At 43.8% G+C, this 21,139-nt stretch overlaps 1 protein-coding gene across 5 annotated transcripts in view; it reads right to left on the reverse strand.

Annotated features, from left to right (window-relative positions):
- Positions 1–21,139, reverse strand: part of GGNBP2 (gametogenetin binding protein 2) — a 668,014-nt gene that overhangs the window by 354,592 nt on the left and 292,283 nt on the right. For all 5 annotated transcript variants that reach the window (XM_078679788.1, XM_078679790.1, XM_078679791.1 and 2 more), the window contains exon 3: positions 145–398. In XM_078679788.1, the coding sequence (XP_078535914.1) occupies positions 145–398 (254 nt within the window). The remainder of the gene's footprint in view (positions 1–144; positions 399–21,139) is intronic.

The raw sequence follows: 21,139 nt of genomic DNA on the forward strand, positions 1-21,139 counted from the left end.
GTGGGTGTGATGCGCACACGGTTTAAGCTAGCCGTCTGGTGAGCCTGCATAACCAATACCCGATTAGTAAAGTTGCTTACTTACTCAAACCAGAAACCGCAAATCTAAAAAGACAAATATAGACGAAAAAGAAATTCTACTTACCCATGCACATAAAATAACGTGTAAAGTTTTTTTGCATCAGTCATACAATTCCGTGTGACTGAAAGGACTCCTTTGGGTCCAATAGTGAGGGGTTCTAATGCTGGATTGCCAGATTCGACCAACTGTGAAAAAAGGCGCTCAATGCTACGGCGACACCCAACGCACGGGACGAGCTGAGAAAGTGCACTGAAGATTTCTCGTGTGGTTACCATCATAGCAATACTGATATCTTGCTGTTTCAGCATGCTATGCCGCTGTAAGGAGAAAAAAAAATACAACAGAATCATCAGCTAAAGTAACTGAAAAGTATCATCACAGCAAACAAAGCAGAAGCATTACAAGTTTGCCTATGTGCATGCTCTAGGCCACAACTGTATGATACCACTTGTGGCAATATCAAAAAACGTGTGAACATGTATCAAGTACTGCGATTTTTCATAGCCACAAGTGGAAGTTTTACAAAAAAATGGTTAAAGAATCAGGTAAGGGCACAGGTTTCAGCAGATGTTGCAAAGCCATTACAAAGTTCATATGTTTATTCTGTCTAAACAACCACACAGACATCGTTTAAGTGTTCAACCTATATTATTACAGGAATCCTACTGTCCTCATTTGTATGAGATAGCTTCCTTGATGAGAAATCCAATACAATGGGAATTGCATTTGTAGTGCTAGAGTCACTCTTGTGGTCCGACACCCTGTGATGACCTTTGACTCCCATTATTTCAATTGACATTGGTGTTATTTTATCCTTTGCTGAATGTTCGATGTCTTGCATGTTAATGTTAATGTTAATGTTAATGTTATTTGGTATTTGTTGAGCGCTCGTACGCCCGGAGGCTTCATGGCGCTATAGTAAGGAACAGGCGTAGCCATCGGAGGGTGGAGATAAGGCAGCTTAGTGATGCGCCTGACAGAAGAGCCAGGTCTTCAGAGAATGTCTGAAGCTGAGGATGTTATCACTAAGTTTCAGGTGAAGAGGAAAAGAGTTCCAGAGGACAGCGGCAAGGTGGTCGAAGCAGCTGCCTCCGAGACGCTTTTTCTTGTACGGAGGGATAGTCAGAGGGGCTTTGTGAGCAGACCGGAGGTTACGAGGGGGGCTGTATTTTTTAAATAGGTCTCTAATGAAAATGGGACCAATGTCGTGTAAAGATTTAAAAAGGATACACCCAGCTTTGAAGGCCACGCGTTGCTCGACCGGGAGCCAATGCAGCTGTTTCAAGCCAGGTCTGACTGATTGCCTTCTAGGAATGTTCAAGAGGAGTCTGGCTGCCTGGTTTTGAACCAGCTGGAGGCGTTTAAGCTCTCCAGTTTGGAGCCCAAGGTATAGACTGTTGGAAAAGTCCAATCTGGACAAAACCAGGGAAATGACAATCTGAGTGAGGGCAGTTTGGGAGAAGAAGCGGGCAATTTTTTTTATTTTCTTTAACTGAAAAAAACTGGAGGAAACAACAGCTCCAACTTGTTTTTTCAGAGAGAGGTCCTCACTAATGAAAATGCCGAGGCTCTTGACCGAGGATGATTTGGATGGGGGGGTGCCCATGCATGAAGGCCAGAAACTGGGGTTCCAGCTGAGGGTGCTCTGTCCTGGCAAGACCAGTTCGGTCTTGCCTGGGTTAAGTTTCAGATGATTGCAGCTCATCCAACTCAGAATGTGGGACATGGTGTTTTGGAGTTCTACCACAGAGTCCTTGGTGTTTAAAGGAAAGATGAGCTGCAAATCATCGGCGTAATTGAAAATGGTAACCTTAGCGTGCCTGAGGGAGTACAGAAGTGGGCGCAGATACAGATTAAAAAGCAGGGGAGACAGCGAAGAGCCTTGGGGTACTCCACAGATGGTAGATATGGTAGGGGCCGTGAAGGGGCCTAGTCTGACCGATTGAGTTCGGTCAGTGATAAATGAACGGATCCAGCTCAGTGCAGGGCCCCTGAGACCTGCCTGTTCGACACGGTCGACCAAGATGGTATAGTCGACCGTGTCGAAGGCAGCAGAGAGGTCTAAAAGCACCAGAGCCTGATGGATCCCTTCATCCGCATTCCACCTCAGGGTGTTCTGCACCGAGAGGATGACCGCCTCCGTAGAATGGCAAGGACGGAAACCGGCCTGATTAGGTGCAAAATATTCCGATTTTTCAAGGAATGTGGAGATGCTGTCGCATACATGAGACTCCAGAAGTTTGGCGCAGTATGGCAGCAGAGATATGGGCCTGTAATTGAGTGGGTCTAGTGGATTGGCTCCTGCCTTTTTTATGAGTGGAATAAGGAGGGCTTTTTTAAAGTTGTTTGGAACTTTACCCTGAGCAAGTGAACCATTCAGCATGGGAAGTAGACCCCCAGGGATGCTGGTACCTACTTCTTTCAGGATGTAAGGGGGGCAGATGTCATCAGGGGAGCCGGATTTGATCTTAGAGAGAAGTTTAGATAAGTTGGTGTTTTCGATGGGGGGTAGGAGTCCAGGGTGACAGGGTTATAAAAGATGTCTGAAAATAAAAAGGGAGGCTGAGTAGTGGGAATGTTTTGTTTAATGGCACAGATTTTGTCAAAGAAAAAAGAGTTTAAAGAATTGCAAAGTTCCTGAGTGGGTACTGTCGGGAGAGAGGTTCTGTCACTGGTGCTAAGATCTTCCACAATGTTGAACAGTTCTTTAGATTGGTTCTGAGCTTTAAGAATTTTTTCCGAGAAATAGTCAGTTTTGTGTTTTAAAATCAGCTTTTGATAGTTTTTGCGAGCCTTGCAGTAATTAGCCCTGTCCTGTTCTGAATAGGCTATGCGCCATTTTCGCTCCAATTGACGGACTTCAAGTTTGTAAGTTTTCAGAAGGGGTGTAAACCACCTATGGGCGTCATTGGGGCGGGAGCGAGGAAAGCAGGTACAGGGGGCGTGAGCGTCCGCAGCCTGGAGAAGCCACCCTGAGAAAGCCTCTTCCATCTTTTCAATGTCCTGATCAAACGGAGGAAGGGAGGAAGTAAGTGAGCCAATAAGAGCGGGGACATCAACGTTCTTCCACCTTCTGGTTTTTCCTCCTGGCATGGGCAGGGGATTTTTATTTCTCACGATGGTCATAGTAAAGTTGATCAGATAATGATCCGACCAAACACAGGGCATGATGGACTTAATAGCCAAAGGAATGTTTTGAGACCAGATTTGGTCTAGGCTATGCCCTTTTTCATGAGTGGGAAGGTGAATATGTTGGGAAAGATTCATATCGAGGAGGGTTTCTTTCAACGTAGCAGCCTGAGAGTCAGAGTCGGCAGAGTCCAGCCACAGATTAAAATCTCCTAGCAACACAATTTTGTTATAAGCAATTATCAGAGGAGCAATTTGTTCTGCTAGGGAAGCCGAAAAAGAGGGCATTTTTTGAGGGGGGCGATATATAAGGATAAGAAGTAATGATCCAGTATTAGTGTCCTTTTTAAAAATCAGGTTGTCTGTTCCTGATAAGTCGAGGGATGGTAAAGAGGAGACTTTATGGGTGCTGCGAATGATCGCAGCAACCCCCCCACCTCTTTTACCGGCAGGTCTGTCGACATGTAGAATGTAGTAGTTAGAGGGCACTGCCGCTAGAATATCGGGTAGGGAGTCCTCAGTAAGCCAAGTCTCAGAAAGAAACAAAAAATCTGGTTGTTCGGCCTGGAGCAAGAGAAAAATATCCAAATGGTGTTTCACCATGGATCTAGTGTTAAGATATAGGCATTTGAAAATGACCTCAGAGTCTTCGGGAGTGGAATGAGGTGCATAGGACCTAGGCTTAGTTGTCTTGCCTAGAGAGAATTCGGGTTTCAAGATGCCATAAGTAGCGGCACGCTTAAGAGCAACAGCGGGTGGGGCGGGTCCGGCGCTGTCAGTGGGCCTAAGTGACAACAGTGAGGAAGTGGAATATGTGTGAAAATGACCAGGGGTCGTGGCCCCAGGCCCCGGTCTGCCGCGGACGGGCGCAGACGGGCTTGCCCTAGGCGCGCCTTCGGCGCGCAAACGGCGCTCCCGCTGCGCTCGTCCGCTGCGCTGGGGAGGTCGACACATTTGTAGTAGATGTTATGGGCGTGGCCTCGCAGTGGGCGTGGCTACGCCTTTGGCGCACTGGCGGTGATGGCGTTTCCCTGAATGTGGGGGGTCTGACTTAGCGCGTAGCAGCAGCGCTTTCAGACAGGTGAGCAAGAGCGTTTTGTTTTTTAAAATACAGCAGAGAGTGACAATAGTAAAAACAGATTAGTTAACAAAACCTCCGGCTTTCCGCCTCAGAGGGGTTCCAGAGTGAAGATCGTTGCGCTTTCAAGCGTTTAAGTAGAGGGTCGGTGGGCGTGGCCTCGCAGTGGGCGTGGCTACGCCTTTGGCGCACTGGCGGTGATGGCGTTTCCCTGAATGTGGGGGGTCTGACTTAGCGCGTAGCAGCAGCGCTTTCAGACAGGTGAGCAAGAGCGTTTTGTTTTTTAAAATACAGCAGAGAGTGACAATAGTAAAAACAGATTAGTTAACAAAACCTCCGGCTTTCCGCCTCAGAGGGGTTCCAAAGAGTGAACATCGTTGCGCTTTCAAGCGTTTAAGTAGAGGGTCGGTGGGCGTGGCCTCGCAGTGGGCGTGGCTACGCCTTTGGCGCACTGGCGGTGATGGCGTTTCCCTGAATGTGGGGGGTCTGACTTAGCGCGTAGCAGCAGCGCTTTCAGACAGGGGAGCAAGAGCGTTTTGTTTTTTAAAATACAGCAGAGAGTGACAATAGTAAAAACAGATTAGTTAACAAAACCTCCGGCTTTCCGCCTCAGCATATGCATTGCTTCTCTTAAAGGTTTATTTCTTGTAATCTTGCAGTCTTTCAGTGGGAGCTGTCATGGAGTAGAACAGTCTTGCCAGGAACAGAACGTGTGGGATGTGCACTTGAAAGCATGAGATACACAGAGCGAGAGAGAGGGATACACAGAGAGATACACAGAGAGAGAGAGAGAGAGAGAGAGAGATACACAGAGAGAGAGAGAGAGATACACAGAGAGAGAGAGAGAGAGATACACAGAGAGACAGATACACAGAGAGAGAGAGAGAGAGATACACAAAGAGACAGATACAGAGAGAGAGAGAGATACACAAAGAGAGAGCGAGAGAGAGAGAGATAGATACACAGAGAGATACACAGAGAGAGGGAGAGAGAGAGAGAGATACAGAGAGAGAGAGATACACAGAGAGAGAGAGCGAGAGCGAGAGCGAGGTGTGGAATGTACTTTTTGGTCTTGAAGTGCAGTGTTGTGAGCAGGGGTGCACAAATTTGCTCTGTGTTGTACTTTGAGAGATGAAGCATGTGATGCTATAAGCAGTGGTGCACAAATGTGCATTGTGTTGTACATTGGAAGTATTATGAAATGTTTACTATTGGCTTTGACATAGCCTCACGTCATCCTGAATTCTGACTCTGCCTGGCTTGAGCTTTATCTGCGTGCACAGCCATACTTCAAGTTGTTTGGGTTAATCACGTTCAAGGATTATTTTTGTGACAGATTGTTTCATGAGCTTCGTCAAGATAAAAGCTGGAACATGCGAGATTGGAGAGGGGACGGGAGAACTCTTTCCTGCCATGGAATGCTGGCTTGGAAGCTGGCTATTGCTGGTAAGATTCCTGTGATGCTGGGAGGAGATTCTCAAATCTTCTAGTGTGTTATGAGATTATAAAGCTGAGGGTTGTGAACTTCGAAAGCGGGATTGTGGAATCCGAATGGGGACGGACGCGTCTACTTCGGTACAGCGGAACCCTGGTTGCTGAGGCTCTTATCCACAGCTGTTTAATCCACCGGTCAGGAGTGGGCTAAGATGCAGTGTTTGCACCAGGTGAAGCGTTGAGTTTTGATTATTGCCATTGCGATGTTTGGCCAGTGGCTTTGATCATTTGAGGGGTTTTCTCTGTGATGTGTGACTGAGTGAGGTGCACATCCAAAGTAATAATATGATGTATTATATATATATATATATATATATATATATATATATATATATATATATATATATATATATATATATATATATATATATATATATATATATATATATATATATATATATATATATATTTTTTTTCTGATCTCTTGCAGGACATCCCATTATTTGTGCTTGAATCTTATCTCATATTATTTGAATGTTCTGCATTTGGCATCTGGGAAAGCCTTTCTCTTAGAAAGCATTGTGTAAAATAAAACCCCAAGCCTTATTCTAAAAAGAGAGTCGCTGCATTTTGTAAAAGAAAACCCTTTCCTAAAGGTGTTGCTGTGTAATGTCTCCTGCTTTGCAGTGGGTTTAAGCCACCGCGTGGGAGATTGTGTATTATCTGGAAGGTGAGGCATGACCAGGTTCTACAAATTAGCCCTTTTTGAAACTATCAGACTTAACATCTCTTTTCTTAAAAGATATGCACACTGTCCACTTGTGCCCAAGACAAAGCAAAGCATTCAGAGAAACACTGCAAGCGCCATTGCAGTTTGTAACACTTTTAAGTCAGCCAAAGGGGTTGCTCTTAAATGCCATAAAATATTTGTGCTTTTAGTGTTGACAATAATCATTTTTCACAAGAAACTGCTTGCTACTTAATGTGAAGTCATTGGACTTTTGCTCTGCGTTTAACTTAGTTCACCCTAATAGGCTGCAAGACAATTGGCATCAAATGTTATAGACATACATTTTGAAACTCAGTACATCTACTCACACTCTTTATATGTTACATGGTAGGTGAAAAAGGATGACTGTTATAACATTGGTATTATATGGTGGGCAAGTTGGATTCCGTTGGGGTAAATCAAAATTGGGCTCAAGAAATGAGACTTCTGCCCTTATTTGGCTTCCTAAATTCTGAACCTGGGCGTCTAATTATATCTATAGCTCTTACTAAAGTTTCTTCAATAGTGCACTTTCAATGTCACTGTTGCAAAGTGATGCCATAACTGAATGAAGCTGGAAAGAGATTGGTCATGTCAGCAATTATAGTGTTCTACATGTATTACGCACATGTCCTAGAGATGCCTAAATATTTATTTACTAGGTTACATGTCATTTAGGACCAGGCTGCTCTCATGGCTTTTTATGAACCTCTTTTTAGCAAAGACAAACGTTTATTAATCATCAAATTCAATGACTGACTCCCGAGGACAGAATTAATTTCTTTGACATGACAGCGTTGTTTTGGCCTCTCAACTGCCAAGAATGAACCCCATCAGCTGTCTCGGTGTATATGCTCTGCTAGCTCATTCCTTCTCAAGGTTCAAACGAGATGTGTGCGCGCAACTTCACAATGTCAGCTCCCAAGCTACTAAACACACTTCCTCTCACAATTTTGTTTATTTACTCATTGCTTACTTTTCGAGTGTTGTAAAGAAAAAAAAATACGCTTTTCAGTGTCCTTTGTTCTTCGCATCTGTAAAAGGTTTCCTCACCTTAGTGCTTAGAAACGATTAATGGTGCATGTGTGCTGATGTACTATAACCTATTATATCTGGATGACAGTGATGAGGAAAAAGAATTGGACACATTCTCAAGATTCATATGGTTTTACATATTAATATACATCAGGCGTTCACCTACTCCTCACAAAGTCCTAACAGTAGATAATTCTAAAATTATGTGACGACTACCACATACAAATTTCACTTTCTTGTAAGTTATTAAGCAAACAAAATCCAATATTCAGAAGCATATGGCAGAAGGAAAAGATACTTCCGTTTAATCCTAGTTCTTCACCATGGGATTCCCTCTGAAATCATAAAAGTTATAATATCTATCTTGGTATGTGAAAACCCCTAAGACACAACGTTTAAAGAATTTTACAATATCTTGCAATTAATCCATTGGAAAAGGGTCCAAATAAGCCACATTCTTGCCCTTTTCAGGTCGAGCATACAAGACCTCTTGTATATACGTTAGTATATACTTATTATATACTTATTTTCTGCGGAGAGACTTTTTTTAAAAAAAAATTCTGGCAACGCCCTCTATTTAACTTTCTCAATCGAAAAAGACCAGCAGAGGTCAGTAAAATACCAGAATCACTTTAGCATTCTCTAGATTCCAGTCCATAGAAATGGTCTTCCATGAGCACCCACAAGAAATAATATATTTTTTTAATTTGGTATTTTAAGTGATATGACCAGCAAAGGCCCTGTTTTTATATTAAAAAAAGGGCTTCGGGCTATACTATTTCTTGCTGAAAGGCACTATTTCTCTCCATGTGTTAAAATACCTGGTGTGTCACGCAGTTTGGTGCTTACATTCCTTTCATGTTAAAGAACAGTAGCTGTTTCAGCATCGAGGCTAATGTGCTGCAGATCAAAGGTCCCAAAGGCGAGACCGATTGCATTGCAAATGCTTGTTTAATATTCTGCCAATATTCTGCCAATTTACTATGTACATGGTACATTTGGGTTACACGCCACTAGAGCGAAAGAGAAAAAAGCTGAAACATCCATTAAGAAACTTGAAAGCTGTACTATACCATTAGGCTCAGGGGGTGACAGGCAGCTGGTTATTTTTATTATTATTATTATTATTATTATTATTATTATTATTATTATTCAAAGGAAGACACTCCCAATTCACAAAATGTTCCAAGTCCATGGCCTTAAAAACAAAGGGAGATGATTGGGACTTTAATGAATTCAGATAGAACACTCGTGCTGAAGAATTTGGTTTACAAGTATCTTTCCCTTTTTCACCAAGGATTCACTCAGATGTGCATACAAGATAGGATATAGTACTAAGTTAACCCAATCTGAAAGCACAAACAGAGCCACAGATTTTACCCCTTAAGCAAACAAGTTCTGAAAGAAGCCTGATCCCCTAAAGTATCATTCACGGAGTCAAGGTTCAAACAATATTGTTTCGCTTTAACAAACATGACTGCTACTTAAAATTAACTGGTCATTGACTTTTTTTTTAATCGTGCAGGACACTGGCTAAGAGAATTACTATGTACCTTTATAATGAAAAAACACTTATTGGTAAGAGCAAAACAGTCACATTTGCAGGCTCCCGCAATTTATTTATTTTTTACCTGTGGTGTTAAACTAATTTGAAAAGCATCTATATGTAGCAGCCCTAAAAATATCAGGGATAGGGACATTGGTCAACAGAGCAGCAGTTAGTGTTTTAGCCTCATGGAATGAGCCCTATGCTTCCCATGTAATGGGGGTCGACTGGTATTCTTATTACAGGTAAATATATAATAAATAATCCATCAGGCAATGGTTTCTTTAGAGGAAGCTAGACCTGTCCCTAACAACACAATTCACAAAGAATAGCTTGGCCTTACAAATTTTGTATTATCCAAATAGGAATGTAAAGTCCTTCTGACATTGACAGTACAAATTCTCTGCCAGGGTCAAAGGAATCTGGAAAAATGTAGGCAAACATTTAATAGGAAAATCAGACACTGCCATAAGAAAAAAAGAAGAGGTGAGTGCTTTATGATAATTTGCTCTAATAGAAACCTTGTGAGGTTCCTCAGTGCAGTCAGCCTGAATCTCACCTCACTTCACCCTATTCGCAGAGGTAATAGACACTTCCCAGACAGATGTTGCAAACAAACTTTATAGAGCGGCTCAGGGTAACCCTCAGTTCAGAGTACCACATTCAGTTACCAGTTTGGACAATGTCTCCTAACTGGAAGAACCAATACACAAATCCTTAATCACTGGGGTAGTTAAGAAAGACGCCCGAGAAGGAGACAAATGGTAAGCAGCGATTGCAGTCATTGCAGTCAAATGCACTTTAATGAATGAAAACTGTAAACCAGATTTTGCCAGCAAAAGAAGATAAAGCAATACCATTCCTTACTGGCAGACTCTCCTTCATTTAAATTCATATGAATATCTTGGAAGGACGATTCACCTCTTTCAGTATTGTCAAACAGTCCTACAGCAATCTCAAGTGTGCTTACTGCAAGACGTCAGGAGCAGTTAAGTTCACCAATGGAAGGCTGGGATGGACGATTCTACTCGACATCCTAGAGAGCAGGTCTGGCCTCATCTATAATCTCTTGTGTAGCCGAAGGGACATCTCTAGAAGATACGGCTAACACCATATCAATATCACCTATGCCCAAATGGCAGGCCTGCATACAGAATTATCGCTCTGGACCCCTCCCCCCCTGATTGAAAACACAGCTCAAATACCAAAACATACATGCCGCCCCTGTACAAAGCTATCCTGACTCTAGATGTTGTCTTTCTCATAATGATATATGACATGTGTAACAACATCTTTTTATCTCCCTAATATACATAACATGTCCAATTACATCTTCTGTCTCCTCGTGGCATATGTTGCTGGTTTTATGTTATTACATTCTATATTTTCTCTCCGTGATGTAACATGACATGCCGAACCATAATCTTCCGTCTCCTCATGGCATATCTTTTAAAATAATGTTCTCTCATACACTTATCTGACAATGTTTTCAATAACAGCTAATGAACCACGGTATATATATTGGTGGTTACAGATTATCAATATACTGAATGCGTTTGGATAATGTTTTAAGTATTGACTTCCCTAGTATTAAGTCCTGCATTATTCAACTAGGTGACATTTAAATACACGATCCGCCCGGCACGCATTGCGCTCTCTCGCTTCATGCACATTAGAGTAATATACACACACTTTGCAGTCGCGAGCACACATCTGCGAGTCTGATCGTCACCCCATCAACTGCACCGTCATCTTACCTTACACGCCCCACCTCCAGCCATTGGACAGTGGCGAGGCGAGCCCCCAGGAACCATCGAGCGGCTGCACCTCGCGGTGCACGCACGCCGTGGTCTTTCCCTACATCTTGCGTGAGGAGACAGTTCTCGCTCCTTCATCGAGCGAACGAGCCATACGAAGGAGGTAATCTCCGTGTTGCCAGACACTTTGCATTTGTTTTATGCACCCAGCGCGCTCGTAGATATACTCACTTCAACGTCGCAGGCTCCCAGCAGAGTTTGACAGCCACAGTCTGTTTTTCATTCAGAGCATATGTATGTCAGTAACACTATCGCCATTGTTTTTATTACCATTTGGGAGTCACATTTGGACACACATCCTAGCCCAGATAATCGGCGTAATCGCTGCCCGCTCATCAGGATTTTACCGCAATCGCTGCTATATAGCACACTTTCCAACATTGAGCGATGGTTTCTCTGCCAAACAGCACCATCATATTTTTGCCAGTCACAGTCGGACACACATCCTAGAGCGGGTATTCGCGTATTCGCGGCCCGCTCATCAGGAATTCACCGCTACCGAGGACATTTTCCTACATCGAACAATGGTTTCTCTGCCTAACAGTACCGTCACAGTCTCATAATTTGGGCACTTCACGCGCACTTGAACCCGCTCCTTTAACTTTTATCGCATGAGTCCACCACTAAGAGGGAATTTGTCTCTTGACAGAGGGAACTTACTGACAGTTCCTTTCCCCACCAGTACCACTTTTTTGATTAACCCCTGCCTATTCACCATTAAATTAGGACCAAGAAATGTTGTCAATGGTCTATTGGCATATCGCCCGCCTGGAGCAGCTGGACGATTTGTTAGTCAGTTTGTTGACTTTATTACACAGCCAGCTCTCCGATACAAAAAGTTCGTCATTTTAGGCGATTTAAACCTCCATTTTGACGATAGGGAATGTAAGGAGGCACAGGAAGTGGCGACAGCTCTGGCTTTATTGGGACTGAACCTACAATCCACCGCCCCTACACACCTACATGGTCATCTCCTAGATCCCATCTTTGCTAACTGGGAAGGTATTATAGCCTTCCCTCCGGTTAGCATAATTTGGTCTATCACTTTGTCGTCCCGATCTTGGTTGATAACACACTTATAGAAAACAAATTATTTAAACCCCCTTCCCTGAAACGAAGAAATTGGAAAAAGTTTAACCAAGAAGCCTTCAGACTCGCTCTTCAAAAAAATCCTCCTCCGCATAGCAACTCCCTTCAGGAGGCATGAGATAGCTCCCTGGACATCCAAGCCCCTGGCTAGGCAATCCAAAACCTCTCCTTGGTTTTCGGAAAAATTAAAACTGGCCAGAGCGAGATGCAAAACGTTAGAACGGAGTTGGAGGAAATTCTACAAACCTGAGGACAAACTATTATATAAGTGTGAATTAAACAAATACCATAAACTAGTGAGATCTGAAAAAAGATGCCACCTCAAAAGCAGAATTGACGCAGCAGACAACCCCCACTAAAGAACTCTTTTCTATCTATAAGGAACTCACGATCCCAATGAGGCTGGAAGCTCAAGATACTTACTCGAAACAACTATGTGACTCTATTGCTGACTTCTTCGTAAACAAGATAGATAAAATTCATGCCACCTTCACGGAGGATGAGGCCAGTTCGAGTAAACCTGTAATAGCCAAGACCAGCAACACGGGGACTCCTGGTCTCACGTGTTTTATTACTCCGGAGATACAAGAGTTACTGAGCATCGCAAATAGTATACAATCAGGCTCTCCGAGCGATGTATGTCCGCCGACACGCTGTAAAGGAGTCATGGAGACCACAATAATTGATTACATCAGTCTTATTGTGTCACTCTCCTTTCAAGAATGCCAGGTATTAGATGCTTGGAAAACCGCTCAAGTAATCCCCCCTTAAGAAGAAGGCCAACATCCATATCTCCCAATTTCAAAACCTTCGCCCTATCTCCCTCCTCCCTTTCTGCGCAAAACTTGTGGAAAAAGTAGTTAATAGACAGCTCATGAGCCATCTAAAAGAACATTCTCTCCTGCACCCCACACAATCTGGGTTCAGAGCGGGGTACTCTATGGAATCTGCCCTACTTTTTTCCACCGAAAGTTTAAGGCACATAGTGGATGATGGAGAGACAGCAGCGTTGGTACTTTTAGATCTTAGTGCAGCCTTCGACACCGTGCTGCACTCAACGCTGCGGTCTCGGCTATCTGACATGGGAGTAAAGGGGCATGCCCTTGCGTGGATGGAGTCCTTCTTGGTCAACAGGAACTTTCAGATGCACTGCCCCCCCTTTAAGTCTTCTCTCAGGAAGGCGAGCCATGGGGTTCCTCAGGGCTCTAGTTTGAGCCCTACTTTATTTAATATCTATATGGAACCCATGGCTCGCATAGTGGAGACTTATGGGGTGGGCATTGTCAGTTACGCTGATGACACCCAATTGATGTTCAAGCTCACACCCGACCACAGAGAAGATGCCACCAATTTCTCCAACTGTCTCTCCTCTGTGGCAGCCTGGATGAATAATAACTGTCTTCGCCTTAATGGCGATAAAACCGAGCTGATGGTGGTAGGAAAATCTTCTTCCGCATGGTCCCACATGTGGTGGCCTGCGGAATTAGGCAGCCTGCCCTGTCCTGCGGTCGCGGTACGTAACTTGGGCATAACACTAGATTCTAATCTTTCATACATGCCTCATGTCAGCAAAGTCACGGCTAGATGCTTCAGCGTACTGAAGGTTCTTTGGAAGGTATTAGACCTCCTCCCCATGGATTCCAGGAAGACCATTGTCCATGCCCTAGTAACTCCCCATCTGGACTATGGGAACGCCCTGTTACTAGGTTTGAGCAAAAAAGGACTTCACCAACTCCAGTGTGTCCAGAATGCCGCTGCACGTCTGGTGCTCAAGCTTCCTCGCAGAGCCTCAGGGAAATCTGCCCTGTCCAAACTCCACTGGCTCCCCATTGAGGAACGAATTAAATTTAAGTCCTTATGCTTTGCCCATCGTATCGCCCAAGGCACGGGGCCAGAATATCTAAAATGCCTTCTTACAACACACCGCCCCACCAGAAATCTGAGATCTTCTGGAGCAATGTTGTTCAAAATCCCTAAAGTCACCAGAGCTAGGATGGGCGGCCGTTCGTTTAGATATCTGGCTGCTAAGTGCTGGAACGAGCTCCCACTTGAGATCCGTATGGAACCCTCTGAAACTAGGTTTCGGGGAAAACTTAAAACTTTCCTATTCCCACGCACTTAACTCCTTCCCATCCCCCGCCCTTGAGTTGGCATACCCGTGCTCCTTCCTCTAAGCTTCATTACAGTATTCAGCGCGGGGACACTGTTTTTTTGAGTAACCAGGCGCTCTACAAATGGCTTTAAATTAAATTAAATAAACCGCTGTAAGTTTTCTAGCTAGGAGTGGACTCCTACCGTTTGAGACTCCGCACCTAGATTTAGGCTTGCCCAACGCTTTAGTGGATCTTCCCACCGATAATTGACCCTGACTATTCCCTTCTTCCCTCAGAGCTTTGGATTGGTTCCACCATTACCGGGAGATTGATTCCCCGTTTCATACTAGAAGTGAGTACACCACCCTTCTACTCTTCCCTCCTGAAAGGGGAACTGTTTATCCTGACATGTACACTTATCCAGCAGGTCTTTCATTGAGAATACCTGGAGCCCTTTGAGAGCCCTTTAAGGATCGCACGTTGCCCGTCCCTCCTTACCCAAGTAGGTGTAATTAATTATTTGTGATAATACTTATGAGCAATGTGTAAATAGGGACTCACTGACCTTTAATAGGCTGGAAAGGACAATCTGTATATATTGTGTATTGTATTTTTGTCACAAACACCTTTACCTTGTCCCTCATCCACCAATTCACTACCACTTCCCCATTTCTTCCTCTTTTCCCTACACTATAAGAGCACTGTGAACAGATTTAATGCTACCATTGTTTGGAAGTTAACAAATTGAGGCCTATTAATGCTTTGATTAACAATCGCATTTAATGCTGGTGTTCTATTTGTGAATTAAATTTCCGATTCCAAATTTGCCTTTGCTTTTTTAGTGGTGAATTGTTTTTCTGTTCTGTTCTTTTGAATTCCTTTTAAAATATAGGACTACCTCGACCAACTGTTTGAACTGTATTGATGACCCAGGCCAGATGATTTTTACTTGGGCATAACCCCGTAAAAACTTGACACCATATCAAGGCCAATCCAGAGCAATGAGAATCATGTTTGAACTGTGTGCTTGCCCTCAAGAGCACTAGAATCAAAAGAAAATCACAAAACCATTATTTTTGCCCAATTCATTAAACTGAAACCACCAGAAACCAGAGTTTAGAAACCTATAGGCACAAGCAGGGAATTTTGTGTTTGTTTCAAACAAGCAAATATCTGGATAATCCCATCAAGAAAAGACACCAGGCAGCATTTCGTTATAAAGACCCATTCCGTGTTCTTCCAACAAATGACAGCTCCATTAGTCTGCTTCAGGTTTTGCACCCAGACTGTGGATTGCAGTCAGTTGAATTCCCCTGGCCATCATCCAATGGCAAATTCCTTGAGCTCCCCTGATTAGTACAATTGACCATGCCCACACCCAGTTTGTTCGGGCAATACATTGTGGACAGTTGTCGGTTTAAAGAAAAGAGAGGGCAGTCTTTCTGCCCTCTCTCAAAAGTCTCCAGAGAGAGTTCTACTGCTTGTAACTCAAACATTGATTTTATAACTACTTTCAGTCTGAGACCACAAACCTTGTGCAGCGAGATCATCCAAATGAGAAGCTCGGCCCTGAAAGAGGCAACTATTACTCATTTTTGAGTAGGAGGTAGAGAACAAAATGGCAATCCTGTCATAGGACTGATTATTCTTCATTTCCAACCAAGGCGCTTACAATTTGATGTCAACGGAGTCTGTTCCAGTTTCCTGACTTCTCTCACAACTGGCCCTTCACACACTACTACAGCAATCTCATGGGTAGCCTGGTTTACCCTAGTAGAAAGATGCTTGAAGGCATAGAATCCACTTAGCGGACACATGGAAACAGTCATCTAGGGTAAAATGCAGTTCGTAGTAGTAGTAGTAGTAGTAGTAGTAGTAGTAGTAGTAGTAGTACTACACATGGCTCACTGCCAAGGCCTTCATAAAAGCTCAAGGAGCCAACTTTAATCTAAGCAGTAGCATCTTTTCTTTTCTAACCCCCCATCTTTGGAACAAACTTCCCCTATATCTATGAGAATACACTGACCACTACAATTCTAGGAAGTTATTAAAAACTGAATTATTTTAAACTGGTAGGTTTTTTAGCTAGCATTTCTGATCCACCCTGTGCTGAGATATCCCTTCGGGGATGATCCATGTGCATTACAAATAAATTAATAATAATGATCGTTTTCTGGTAATGATGGCTTCACATCCTAAAGTGAAGAAAACATCTGTGATTGAAAAAATTGGGTACATGAAAAGGAGGCACCTTGAACATATAATGCCCATATTCAGCAGCCTTACTACAGGCGAGTGAAGATTTGCAGATGGCCCAACATTTTGAATTGTTCTCTTTTGATCTATTTGTTCACCTTTATGTGGTCTAAAACAGGACAATTCCTCTATGTAACTCTTGTTTATTAAAAAAATAGCAGCCTACATTCCGCAAGACAATTTTTGCTTGAGTCCAGGCTCAACTGCATTTTTCTTCAGTACTGATTCAGTCTCTTGCGCCTAATGGTCTAGAAAAGAAAGCTGGATTAATCTCCTCCAGTGGAATCTGGGGAGGAAAGCTGGAAAACCAGATTTTTACTCACTTAACACAATATCCAACGCACTCCTGTCTTTTGCAATTACCTGCCACACAGACAGTTGGCAATACCCCCGTCAACAGGGTGCTGAGCAGTGAATGGAGGAGAAATTAGAGAGTTACTTCTGGGTTGGAGACTTACATGTGCCACAAAAGGTTGGTATATCTTTGTCCTCAAGCAAAAGTGGAATGGGCGGCTGTTGCTTGTTTTTTTTAATGTTTATATTGATTATTTATGCAATAAACATACAACAGACAGCAACACCAAGTTAGCGCCACATGCAAGAGGCACAATGAGGCAGATATAAGTACACATATCAATTTGAACGATCACCAAAATTCCAATAATCATTGAGAGAGGGGACATGTGTCAGCACAACCATAGGCTGAAATAGAAGTATAGTGGCTACTTGGTACAGACATCTCAATAGACTCTGGGGCACGTGGGTGCCAGAGTCGATTTGTATTGGAGAATCAATTTCCTCAACTCAACAAAAGACAAACACAAAACAGAGATCTCTCTATATAGGGAACAACATTTTGCGCACATTAAGAAATCCTACCTCTAGAATAGTAGTGCTCAATAGTCGCCAGTCTGATTAAGACAGGGAATTATGTTTGATGTTTGTGATTCACGTACTGTACGAGGTCTCTCTGGGGTCTAGAGAAGGGTGTTTGAGCGGTGAGAGGCAGATGAAGTGAATTTCACTTAAGGTCAGGGTGCCTGAGAGGTTCGGGTGTTCGAGAGCCTGAAACGCGTTGTCAACCAACAGCAGGTGGTTGCATAGGGGCTGCCTGATGTCCTTCGGCCTAGATGTGTGAGGCATACTATTCGCTGGTGGTATCGCAATTGACTAAGCTGCTGAGTCAGACTTTGCTGTGGGAGAGCATCTACTTCCCCAGTGAAGGGCAATTTCATGCTTGGCAAGGAGTAGGGCCATGGCTGTGAAGCGAAGGGTACTTTTCGGTAGGTCTTCTACATAGCCTAATAATGCCAATAGCAGATCTAGGCTTAGGTCAATATCAGCCATTTAGGCTAATTGGGAGAAGATTGATTGCCAATATGATACCATAAGCCTGCATGCCCGAACCTCATGTATGAAATCTGCTCCAGGAAGGTGGCATTTGGGGCAGTCTATGACCCCGTGTGGTTAAGCCAATGTTGATCGCTGGGGGTAACACAAGTCATGTGCAAAAACTTGAAATGTTTGAGTTTGTGGTGATGGTTAGGTGAGACGAGACATGTGTGTGGGCAGAAGGCATCCCATATCTGGTCACAGTCAGTTGGCGCCCCAGAGCCCAGTAGCCCGTAAGTTTCTCACTGTGGGTAAGCAGTAGGGACAAGCACGCATGGTATAGTCTCAAGACTAGGTGTCTCCTGTCTCCATTGTCAATCACTAGAGTCAGGGGGGTGAGTTAGTCAGGTACTAGCGAATAGGTCAGGATAGTGGCCTATAATTCACTATGAATATGGTGCATCATGAAATGATCCATGCAGGAGGCAGTAGCGAAGCTGACGTCCGTATGGAATACGCGTCTCGTCATCGGGCACTTGAACAGAGTCTACCGGGTAATGGGGAGCCAGGGGTTGTCAGACAATGCTAGTGAATGTGAGTAAAGTAACACCTCTCCCCACTCCCCTCCTGCAGGAGTTTTCTCCAAGCCAAGTTGGCAGTAAATAAGGACTGTATATGACTGTGGGGTCAAGGGGGATACACAGTGAGAGAAGTTCAGCTGAAGGCATAGGAGCAGGGTGCATCTAAGCCAAACCAGTTAAGGGCATAGTGACATTGTGCATAGAAATAATACAGATGGAGGTGTGGCACGCAGAAGCTGCCCCATTCAGAAAGGAACACCTAGGTGTCCCAGCTGACTTGCGGGCACCTGCCAGCCCAGATAAGTTTTAGTAAAAGCCACGTAATGTAGTGAAGAATGAGTTGGTGAGTGTAATGGGTATATTTAGGAAGAGGTAGAGAAAGCGGGGAAGAACCATCATTTTGATGACTGCGATTCGTCCTGCCATCGACAGTGAGGAGTACACCAGTCTACCTGTGTAGTCAGCCTATTAGTAGCAGAGCCGTAGTTTATCTGTATTTATTTTCAAAGTTTTATATAGCGCGAACAAGATCTTTGCAGATATCAGAGCGCTTTACAGAAAACAAGGGCTAGGGGAAACAAGAGGGTGATTAAACATACTATTGGGTACAATATAGTAGTCGGTAGTAAGTGAATAGCCAAATAGGATAGCAGTCAGATAAAAACATAATGCAAAAAGGATATCAGTCAGATAAAAACATAATACAAAGTAGGATAGCAGTCAGATAAAAACATAATACAAAAAGATAATCAGAAGAAACAGTAATACAAAAAAACGGAGCAAAGTCTTCGTTCCAGTAAATGTAGAGATCAGGTGAATTTAGCCATAAGGATGGCTTTTACCTCTTTCTTAAAAAATGCCGTGGAGGAGATAAGTCTGGTTTCAGGAGGGAGTGCATTCCAGATCCTGGGTGCCATTCCCGAGAAGGAGCGTTTGTATGTCTTTTCCTTCCGGAATCTTCGAGGTTTCAGGAGGAGATTTTTTGTGCTTCTGTTGGATCTAGAGCCTCCTGATATAGTCAGCTTTTGAGTGAAGTAGTCGGGTGACTTGTGGTGTATGGCCAAGTGTGTCATGCAGGCGATTTTCAGCTGAATTCTGGCTTCAAACGGCATCCAGTTCAGTGATTTTAAGTCAGGGGATATATGCGAATGTTTCCTTGATCCGGTGATAAGTCTCGCTGCAGCGTTCAAGGAGGCTCTTAGGGGTGCGGTTGTTGATAGGGGGAGTCCGCTGAGAGCCACAATTCCGTAGTCTATTCGTGGGATGACTAGGGCTTGTACAGCAGTTTGGAAATCTTTAGCTGGGAGGAAGGGTTTAAGTTTCCTCAAAGTGTTGATTTGAAAATTAGCTCCTTTAGCTGCTTTGCTAATGTGCTGCTGCATGTTGAGATTGGGGTCCAGTGTGATGCCTAAGGATTTCGCGGAGTCCACGATGGTGGGTTGGACATTGAGTGCAGTAAGATGCTTGAGCCAGGTTTGGGAGATGGCGAGTTTCGCCGGAGGTGCGATCAGAAGGAACTCAGTTTTCAGGGCATTTAGTTTGAGGTGATTGTCGGCCAACCATGATTGGGTGTTTCTGAGCGTGGAGTTCAGAAGTTTGATGTCTTCCGGGGATTGGAGTTTGAGGTAGAGTTGCGTGTCATCGGCGTACATGTGAAAGTGTACATTAAAAGCTTGAAGCAATGTGGTGAGTGGTTCCATGACCAGGTTGAACAAAGTGGGGGATAGGGAAGATCCTTGTGGGACGCCTAATGTTACAGGCACAGATGAGGACAACACGTTGTTGATCTTGAACTTCTGAGACCGGTTATGTAGGAAGGAAGTGAACCATTTGAGAACAGTTCCGGATAAACCCATTCTGGTGTTTAACAGCTCCAGCAGATTCTCATGTTTGACAGTGTCAAATGCTGAGGAGAGATCAAGTAGGATAAGGAGGCAGGAATCATTGTGATCAAGGATTTGGAGGGCGTCATCAATTATGTGCGTCATAGCCGTTTCCGTACTGTGTCTTGCTCTGAAGCCTGATTGATGAGGGTTGAGGAGGTCAAACCGATCAATGTGTTTTGTCAGTTGGAGTTGTACGCATTTTTCCAGCAGTTTGGCCAGGGTGGGATTGAAAACAAGTTACTTACCTGTAACTTTGGTTCCCCAGTATTGGTAACTTTCATAGATTCCCATGCTTTTGTATCATTCCCCGTCGTCGGAATGGGAGTCTCGGTAATAAAAAATACCATAGTAGTAGGTACAAAAGAGAAAGGAAAGGCCTAGGCCTCATTCCCTTTTGTAACATATCAGCCTCTTTTTGTAAAAGAGACCAAATTTTAGGCATCAGCCAATCAGAAGAGCCTCACCCCTGGAACCTTCCTGAAGGAACCTCAGAGCCTCAGATTTTCGTAGCCGTTGTGTGCTAGACACCCTACTTGCTGAAGGCTGAGCTTTCCCCGGGGAGGTGGGTGGGCGCATGGGAATCTATGAAAGTTACCAATACTGGGGAACCAAAGTTAAAGGTAAGTAACTTGTTTTATTGCCCCAGTATTGGAACTTTCATAGATTCCCATGCTTTTGTATCAGAATAGCAAGCAGTAAATCATCATAAACACATTTTGTAAATAAGTACCTTATAACATTAAAAATGAAATCACAAAATGTGTTACCAATGGAAGGTGGGATAGAAAGGAAAGCTCACCAAACACTTGAAGAGGTTCCTCAGGACAGCCTGGCCCACCGCCGCATCATCCTGCTGCGATGACTCTAAGCAGTAATGCTTAGTGAAAGTGTGCACGCTGCTCCAGGTAGCAGCCCTGCAAATGTCCTTTATATGTACCCCCGCAAAGAGGGCTGTTGAGGATGCCACTGATCTCGTTGAGTGAGCACGGATCCTGCCCCCCAGAGGTTTTCCT

The sequence above is a fragment of the Lissotriton helveticus genome, chromosome 3_1 (assembly GCF_964261635.1).
Source record: "Lissotriton helveticus chromosome 3_1, aLisHel1.1, whole genome shotgun sequence".
In the NCBI taxonomy this organism is placed as follows: Eukaryota; Metazoa; Chordata; class Amphibia; order Caudata; family Salamandridae; genus Lissotriton; species Lissotriton helveticus.